This window comes from Procambarus clarkii, chromosome 39 (assembly GCF_040958095.1).
Source record: "Procambarus clarkii isolate CNS0578487 chromosome 39, FALCON_Pclarkii_2.0, whole genome shotgun sequence".
Classification (NCBI taxonomy): Eukaryota; Metazoa; Arthropoda; class Malacostraca; order Decapoda; family Cambaridae; genus Procambarus; species Procambarus clarkii.
In genome coordinates this window covers 2,173,462-2,183,461 of record NC_091188.1, presented here as the reverse complement: position 1 = coordinate 2,183,461, position 10,000 = coordinate 2,173,462, and the positions used below count along the sequence as shown (strand labels likewise).

Below are 10,000 nucleotides of genomic sequence, written 5' to 3'. Positions count from 1 at the left end.
GGTTAATACAGTATTTGTCATGCAAATTTATTGTGATATGATAAAACTTTCAAGTGAAACTAACCATGGTAATATGATCTCCAAAAAATTAAACAAAAATATATTTAATGCATCAAAAGCAGAGGTCAGATAAGGGTTAGTTTCTTTTTCTGATATTTAAATATTTATTTTTCAGCCTATAAAATCACAAGAACAAATTAAAAATATTAAAGACTTAAATTTCCGGAAAAGAGATATACTATATGGCAGTCACAATATAAAATGCTTTCGAATCAAAAGCAGTGTAAAACAAGATGGTATTGCTCAACCTTATGACAACCAGAGAGGGCACAATGTGCAGTCTCTCAAACATTAGTAAGGCAACAAAAAAAGGCCGGCGAATGAGCTTCAGCTTTGTACATAAGAGATCCAAGGCTTAAAGTTGTTGTACTAGATTTACACGCGTCTTGGTACACGTGTTGTCCGTGTAAACAAAGCAAAATCATACAAAATTAAAAATACAATTCTGAACGGACTACAGTAATGATTACCATACATGAATCTCATTTGCAAATATGTTTCCATACTAACAAGGCAAAAGCCAACTTTCTTAACTATAATGTGTTACTGTAATAACAATGGAGTAAAATATGAACAGGATGATAGACATCAACTTAAAATAACATAACTGGAAAACAAGAAAAGATAGGGAAAACAGCACAAAAATGAAGAATTGTGTGCAGCTGGAATGTAGTGGCATCCAGTGACTATCAAGTATCAGTAAGAGTTATTAATTGGAAACTTGATAGTCTTCATTCTTCCCATAATAATATTTCCATGAATAACAGCAAGAGAATCTATCTACTGAACACAACAAGCAAATGAACAGAATAAAAACAAAAACACTTGCGTCCAATTATAACCTAAGCATTGAACAGTATCATAATTAATAAATTTAATCACCTTGGGCAGAAGAACCAGAGATGTTAGCAAGGCCTATCAGAAATAAAACCAAGTGATGCCAATACTGTATTATATATATATATATATATATATATACAGTACTATATTATATATATATATATATAAATATGTATGCTAGAATAACCAACGGTGCAAATGGAAGATAGTTATAGCCCTTGTGCTCTTCACTTGGCATTGTCAGAAGCAAACAGATGGAGTTCCAGGGCCAGAGCATGGACAAAATTAAGTAAAATCACACGTTAAAACACACAAACAATGGAACTAAAAATTAAACTCTCGTAAGCAGTCTTCCGAACCCAAAATTGATTAGTCCTTCAAAACAAAATCAATTGCCAGAGAGCAAATCACACATTTTAAACACAGTATCCATCTCACGGCATGGGCTCCTCCTCAACTAATGGTGAGATGCCATAGCAGGACAAAATGTCAACTGACACAACAAACCCACACTCTACAGTCCTTGTTTTTGTTCATACAGAATATAAAATTTATACCACCAGGAACGTCTTTAAATCATCTTTCAAAAATAATTTCAGTTGACTTTACCTAATGTAGAAGCTAGATTGTAGATATTGTTTAGTCGAATGATAATAAACTGCTCATAAAAATTAAAAAAAAGGTTTGGTTGAAGAGCATTAGGTATGCACTGCAGACATCAAGACTGTAAGAAAGGCCTGCACTAAGCATTATGTCCATAGATTCAATAAACTATAAAATAGTGTAGCTTATCATTTCATGACATCTTCCATGACTTCTCTCGAGAAGTCATGGAAGTCATGGTCTTCCATGTTCTTCGAGAGAAAATCGAGAGAACAAGAAGAAACAATTATTTTAATTTTATGTGATGTGAAACTGAAAAAATGATAAATTTGTATTGCTGCTGAAATTTAATGGGCACAGATCAACATAATGCTTTTGTGCTACATAACACAATTTATTTAGATCATATATTTTTAACTGCATGCTGCATGGCCACTTCCATTAACTAAGTGCTAATCTGTGCAATGCTCTTGTGTTACTATGGAATAAAATATTAAATTTCATGTATGCTAATTAAGAAACTATAGGAACATTTGATAATGCAAATAGGATGTTTGCAAATTGTTAGTTTTTTTTTTAGATTATTAGCCGTTTATTCATCTTTGTCTATATAAATATAGTGTATACATGCAAATATAAAGTTTTATAAGTTACACGCTTTGCGCTCTTTAAAATGTGCTACACTTTAACTTTATTTAATTACTTATAACAATATGGAAATCTAAACCATGATATAGATAAGGATCCCACGTATTAATCTGACCCTGCCTCCACTATACACAATTAAAGCTCCTTTTTATTTTGCACTAACTGGTCCTTCCCTTCTTATTACTGTCATGTTCTAAGCTTTACAAGCTGTCATGTATTCCTTTTCAAACATCTAAATTGGTGATGAATGCAGCTATTACATGTACAAATGTCTTCTATTTACCGAAAACTCCATTAAAAGTTAAATGCAGTATTTTCTTCAGCTCATTTTCCTACTAAATACATTACTGTGGCTATAATGCAATGACATTCATCATATCCTACAAATATTCAATGAAAGTTCAAATGTCTTAATTGTGTATCCAAAGAGCATTACCTTAGTCAAAATATTGCAATGAAGCTTACGTGTGTCATGCCTTACACAAATACCAAACTATTTGGTGCAATATTTTTTTAGATATTTAACCAGGCACAATATTCCTTAACTATAATGTTTTATGTTGCATGTAGGTAGGATAAAACAGGCAGGAAAGTAACAAAGCAAATATGTTTCTTTAAACAAGTATGACACAATCAAGCTACATATTAAATAAACGTACAAACTGAAAACTATCATGCTAGAAGAAATATGTATCTTCTGTGTAAATTGCACTCAAGCATTGTGATACTGTATTTAACACCAGAGGCTTCGTCCTCTCATACAGATAAATTTAAAATTACATATGCAGGCCTGTAACCAGTTTTAGTCGAGAGGGGGGGAGGGGGGGGTAGGTTAGGTGGATAAACATTTACCTAAGGCAATGGCCTTTATAATAATAATAATGTAATCTCTAGCCTTTATTTTGATTAATTATATGTTTATTTCACTTAAATATATCAGTTTATTTGTACGGTGTGTGAGAGAATGCTTATGTTTGCGTGTAAAGTTCATTTCCCACTTGTTTGTGAAATGTATCGTTGCACCACCACCACCCTCACAAGGCAGCTGGAGCCCGTGGTGAGCAGAAGTGTGAGTGAAGTGTTGAGGCATTTGCCTCAGTTTTCTCAGTGTGACTAATACAGTAGTCAATCTGGTGAGTTGATAAATTTATTCCATGTTTTATTATGCCCTAATTTTGTGTGTTATAAATATAGTGCAAATGCACACACTTTGGTAATTTGTCTGAGTTCTATTCAAGATAGTTGTGTCATTCATTTCTTGTGTCCCCTCTCATACTGGAAATGCACTTTTATTCATTAAATTTGTTCTGTGATAATTTTTAAATAACGTACATTACCAAATATGTAAATAAGAAGAGGGAGGCTTTGTATGCTTTAAAGTACCTCCCCCTTTACAATGAGGGGCAAAGGGACAGCCTGTAGACCCCTTGAGAGGTGCAATAATAAGAACATAAGAGTGAAAGTAACTGCAGAAGGCCTATTAACCCATACGAGGCAGCTCCTATTTATAACCACCCAATCCCACTCGTATACATGTTCAACCAATGCTAGAAACAATTGAGGGACCCTACCTCCATCATGTTACGCAGTAATTGGCTCCACAAATCAACAACCCGGTTACCAAACCAGTATTTACCCAGGTCTTTCCTAAATCTAAACTTATCTAATTTATACCCATAGTTTTTGTGTTCCGTCTAGTGTTGATACTTTTAATACCCCTATTAATATCTCATTTGTTATGGCCATTCATCCACTTGTACACCTCCATCATGTCACCCAAAATTCTTTGCCTTTCTAGAGAATGTAATTTAAGTTTTGTCAAATCTTTTTTCATATGACAGGTTTCTAAATTGGAGGATTAACTTTGTCATCCTACGCTGGACGTGTTCTAGTGAATTTATATCCATTTTATAGTACGGCAACCATAATTGAACTGCATAATCTAAATATGGCCTAACCAGAGCAGGACATAGCTGAAGAACAACGCCAGGCATTTATTACTAATGCTTCGATTAATAAATTTCAGTGTCCTATTTGCCTTATTACAAACAATTATGCATTGATGTTTACTAATTTTAACTCCCAGAACCCTTTCACAATCCGACTTCGCAATCTCGACACCATCTAGCTCGTAGCTTGTAACTATCATCATTATCTAGCCTCAAAACCTTACATTTGTCGGCATTAACCAGCATCTGCCAATCTTTTGACCATTTCAAAACCTTATTTAGATCATTCAAAACCTTATTTAGATCATTCAAAACCTTATTTAGATCATTCAAAACCTTATTTAGATCAGTTGTAATGTTCAACTATCCAAATGAGCTAGAGATTAGCCACAAAAATTTAGTGTCGGATTAATGAACAAATGGATGGCATTCAGAAGAAATCTTGGGAATTCATTTACAGCTTCAGAAGTAGATACGATAGAGCCTAAGTGGCTCGGGAACCTGTACACCAGCCGATTGAAGGTCGAGAAGCAGGAACCAAGAGTTCAAGCTCGACTCCCTTTAAGTACAAATAGGCAAATATAATAAGAATAACTTGCTTGGTGTTTCAAGCAAAAGTTATCCATATACCCTAGATATATATAGAGGGTGGTCCAAAAGTAGGTGGATAATACATGCTAACAATTATGCTGCGATTACGTGTACATACAATTATATTTATTAACACAATTATTACATTGTCAATTACATTTTATTTTGAACAATAATACAAAAGCCCTTAAATTTCATCAACGCAGGTGCTCAAACTGTTTCCCATCACAATTATTCCACATACTGTCCACCTACTTTTGGACCACCCCTGTATATATATATAGTATATGTATAGTAGATTAAAAATGAAAGTGGAAGAGTGTAGGTACAATGAACTGACCTAGTGTAACCCCTGTGTTGATGCGGTGTCGATGAATATCTGTTGGTAGAGATGACTGTCTTGCAGTAACCTGTTGTTGAAGCGCTTCCACCTATAACAAGAAAAATAAATGTTTTAATTTAAAAGATATTGGATAGTGATTTTACTATGACCAAGCACTTCCAAATATAGTGTTTAATTTAGGCATGGAGGCACAAACATTATGATAAGCAATAGTTCCATATATCAGTACAAAAGTCAATCACAGCAACATTTGTAACAACTTCTGAAGGGTTAGTAAGTGATTTTTGCTGCTGGAGAAGTTCCTAGGAGTAATTGTAGGATATGTGAAGAGGATGCACTTAGTATAAATGATTGTGAAAACAAATGGAGTAGATAGCCTGAATTAGAAACTTATAACATTGCTTAATCTGACAAAAAAGCTATTATTAGAGTGCATAAAATAATACAGTTATTTATCTAATGGACTTTAGTTAATCAAGGTGACTTTAAACATAAACTGTGATGCTTAAAAGTGCTCCTAGAGCAACTTACTTGTAATCTCATGTAAGCAAATGATGCTTGATGGATAGCTGTTATCCAGCTGTCTCTCTCACTCTGGCATAGTGCTGCACAGTGTTGGCTACCGCCCTCAAACACTGTGAAACAAAAGTATTCTGAATGTTATTATCAATACAAAATGTTTCAAAAGGTATAAAGAAACAATAATACAGTAGCAACTTCATACTGACATTATATTAAAAAAATGACAGGAAAAATTCCCTATGTAGAAGAATCTAAGAACATTTGAGGGAAGTGCATGCAAGAAGGGGGAGAAGAAATGGAAGGTGTACATATTTCTATAGAAGAGGTGAGAAGGGAGGGGGAGAGTGCATGTACCTACTCCACACAGTCCCTGTGGTGTAGTGGTAAAGCACTCACCCGGCGCTTCACGAGCGCTTTGGCCTGGATTTGTATCCTGGCCAGGGAGGATTGACTGGGTGCCAATCTTAACTGTAGCCTTTGTTTACCCCACCAGTGAAAGGGTACCTGGTTGTTAAACAATTTGGCAGGTCATATTCCGGGGAAAAAATTAGGATTAAGGACCTAGCCAAAATGCTATGCATGCTAGTGACTTTACATGAATGTAAGAACTCTTGTATATATAAATAAAATGTACAGATGTGTGTATTCGCCTAGTTGTACTCACCTAATTGTGCTTGTGGGGGTTGAGCTTTAGCTCTTTGGTTCCACCTCTCAACTGTCAATCAGATGTGAGATCCTCAATGGGTGAGGAGATACTCAATGTGTGAAGAGAGGGGAATGAAGGATTTAATTGAGTGATTGTTATTATGGTGTCAGAGGTATTTTTACCAAAGTCACTTGCACCAAATATAATAAAATGACAAACAAATGAATGTATGTTTCATTAGAAGGGTATAAGTATATCAAGAGTATAAGAGTATGTATTTGTTGGTGTGTCTTTCTATCTGCCTAAGGTTGAAGATCAGATGCTTGGGGTTAGCTTCGCCCAATTTTGCAGGGTGAATGGGCGTGAATGCAGGGTACGGGACGGACATTGGTTGGTCCTATTAAGTGGGGAAGTCGGGCCTAATAGCGATCCCTGCCACATAATCAGTGAAAGATGGCTGGCCGAGTCCCTAGATTTCGTCAATAGAAAAGATGAACCTAAAATTTGCATAAAAAAACTAAAACCAAACCACACACTAGAAAGTGAAGGGACGACGACGTTTCGGTCCGTCCTGAACCATTCTCAAGTCTATTGTAGCTTCACTACTGGAAACCATCACTTTCATTGCGTGTGTGTGTGTACTATACTAGGCTAGATGTGATTTCAGCATCGGATATTAGCTCATGAGCCCCGTCATACAGCTTAATAGTTGACTGCAATGACTTCTCACGTTTTTCTCTCTAGGTTCCTTGAGAGGCCTCTAATCCTACTGTTTGTCATTCGAACTTTTTAAAACGGTATCTATCTGTTTCTTCTCTCCTTTAACGTGGTTAGGTCGAGTTTCTCACATGTTCGCTGTAGTTTAATCCTCTCGCCTGTGGGACGAGCCTTGCTCCATATCTTTTAACTTTTCTAGAAAGTTTCACTTTGTGGGTTTTCAAGTCGAGCTTCCGGACAAGCGCTTCGTCCTAGTTTCGAGCCTCTGCAGTTTGACAGTGACTTTTTTGTCCAGTTTTCTGAAAGCTACCCGAATATTTGGCTGTTAGGCACATTTTGCGGTTATTTTAATGTCTTCCCCCAATTACAAATATTTCCAGATCATTCTCTTCACTACTGGAAGCTTTTCCTTTGACTCTACAATGCCCTTATAATCTCTTTTCGTTCTTATTCATCATTAATTTGCATTTATTAAAGTTAGCCATTTTATTTTCGACTCTGAAAAGTGTTGAACTCTCTAAGCATGTCCCCGGAACCAAATGATTCTACGCAATTTTTTACCATCATCTGCGAGGAAGGATAGACGACTTCTTGATGTTTTAGATTCAGCTACTGGGAACAAAACGTTGCAAGTAGCACAGGCTATGGTGAGCCCGTAGTGGACTTACCTGGCACAGGAGCGGGACTGTAATTGCAAGAATAGGCATGGTCCTGTTTCTTCTGACAACCCAGACATACATATGTCAGGAACAAGTGGGCACTGGAAAGGAATGAACTGAACAACATTAAGAGCCTTATTATAAATATATTTTTTTTTTGCTCAAACACTTACCGAGGTTAAAGGCAAATGTTGCTTCAGTGGAGTCATCCAAAGTCACCTGACAATTCTCCAGGACAATAACTCCCGCGGGCTCTGACCAGTGGTCCCGCGACTTGAAGTAGAAGAGTAGATTGCCCCGCAGACGACACCATCGCTCTGTGCTCACTACAAGGTAAAATTAGCCGTGAAAATGCCCTTCAAAATTGAAAAAAAGGTTGCCATTGCCTCAATGGCGCAGGGAATAAATCACAAACTTGCTGAAAGCAAAATAGACCAACCCAACCATATGAAACGAAAAAAGCCTTTCATTTCCTATGTGTGGGTTGCTGGTCATGCCTCACTCACCAGCAGGCCTATATAAAATAATGATATAGGGAAAATGACTTTAATAATAGTTAAAAACTGACACTAGGGTGTTACAAACCACTCACCTCCCCATTACTACAATATTAGTACTACATTTGTTAATGGCTCCAAATTTAATCTTACCCTAAATATAACGTAACAAAACTGCTTTAAGTTAAGAGAAATAAAGTATATACATATATACTTAAGTATTTTTTGTTTACATGATTAATAATAAATATATATATAAAGTCCCCTCAGCCTATGAGAATAGTTTATGAGGCGACCTGAGTAAGACAACGGAAATTAGGCTTTAATAAGGCAGGAGAGAGAGAGAGAGCAACAGTGACGCGAGGCTTGTGAAGGGCGTGGCCAATGTGGACCTGGCGATACTGTTTCACCGTCATTACCTTAATGCCGTGTGTGTTGCTCCGATGCCCTCAGTTGCCTCATCATTGCAACACGGACAAAGGTGGAGGGGCAAGAGGGTGGGAGAGCTAAAGGCGTCCACAACACACAAGGCGGGAAGCAAGAGATTGGAAAATGTCGCTGGGATCAGGTTGGCAAATTGAGAAAACGGGCAGGATTGTGGTTGGTGGGTGATTTGGAATATATATATATATATATATATATATATATATATATATATATATATATATATATATATATATATATATATATATATATATATATATATTAATGAAAAATGATCCAGCTCCTGAATGCAAAACAGAGATGCGGAACATAAGTGGTATGAACTGGGAAAATATCCTCAATTTACTGAAATTTTTAAAAACGCGAAAAAAGGTCAAAATATGGTCACATTAGTTTTTTTTTGAGGGGGGGGGCTATAATGGTCTAGAGATACATATAGACTTAAATGCGTATATACTGACTCGTTTCATCAGCCACAAAGGAAGCTCCCAGCGTAAAAATTCCGGTGTTTTAGTAAAATTATAAGCACCGTAATATTAACGTGCAGCTGTCCTCTGGGAGGAATACCTTGGAGGTAAGGTAATAATCACTTCAAAACCATTACGTCATTAGTGCTATTATCTACTACCTATCCATGGTTAGGTTAGGCAATAGGTAGGTTAGGCTAAGGTTATGTTAGGCTAAGGTTATGTTAGGCTAAGGTTATATTAGTTTCAATTAAATTTGGTTATGTTAGTACAGTGTATTAGTCTTAACTATGTGAATTATGAAATTCTAAAACTATTTGAGTATCCTCTATAATTTCGTTTACAGACCACCCAATTCTTCAGATGATTTCAAAGAAAATTAGTTAACATAAAACTGTTTATATTTTAAACCAGCTATTTATAATGCAATAAAATTATAACTTGATAATATTTTTTTTCTGTTTAGCACAAAGGTTCTCTTGCCAGTTTAGAATTAAAATATTACTGGAACCATAATATACTTTCAATCACAAATATCTAGATTGCTTTCAATCACAAATATCTAGATTGCTTTCAATCACAAATATCTAGATAGCTATCCAGTTAGTATGAGAATGGACTTCATGTCTAGTAGTAATCACTATACCCTCAGCACGGGCTCCGTAATATTTACGAGTCTTAGAGCTAATAAAAGCATCAGCATCAAGAGGATATACAGACATGTTTCCCAACTGTGGACGCTTCTGGTTTTTTTTTCACTTAAAATTTGACAGTGGTCAAATGATGAGGACGGGTTGGACACAACATCAACAGAGCCAGCCCAAGTAAGGGCTGGACACAACACCAGCAGACCCAGCCCAAGTAAGGGCTGGACACAACACCAGCAGACCCAGCCCAAGTAAGGGCTGGCCACAACACCCACAGAGCCAGCCCAAGTAAGGGTTGGACACAACATCAACAGAGCCAGCCCAAGTAAGGGTTGGACACAACATCAACAGAGCCAGCCCAAGTAAT

General features: G+C 36.3%; 1 protein-coding gene across 8 annotated transcripts in view; it reads right to left on the bottom strand.

The window, feature by feature from the left end:
- Nucleotides 1–10,000, bottom strand: part of LOC123760348 (inositol polyphosphate-4-phosphatase type I A) — a 171,157-nt gene that overhangs the window by 37,030 nt on the left and 124,127 nt on the right. For all 8 annotated transcript variants that reach the window (XM_069338284.1, XM_069338287.1, XM_069338281.1 and 5 more), the window contains 3 exons: nt 7,752–7,904; nt 5,566–5,669; nt 5,032–5,122 (listed from right to left, as the gene is read on the bottom strand). In XM_069338284.1, the coding sequence (XP_069194385.1) occupies nt 5,032–5,122; nt 5,566–5,669; nt 7,752–7,904 (348 nt within the window). The remainder of the gene's footprint in view (nt 1–5,031; nt 5,123–5,565; nt 5,670–7,751; nt 7,905–10,000) is intronic.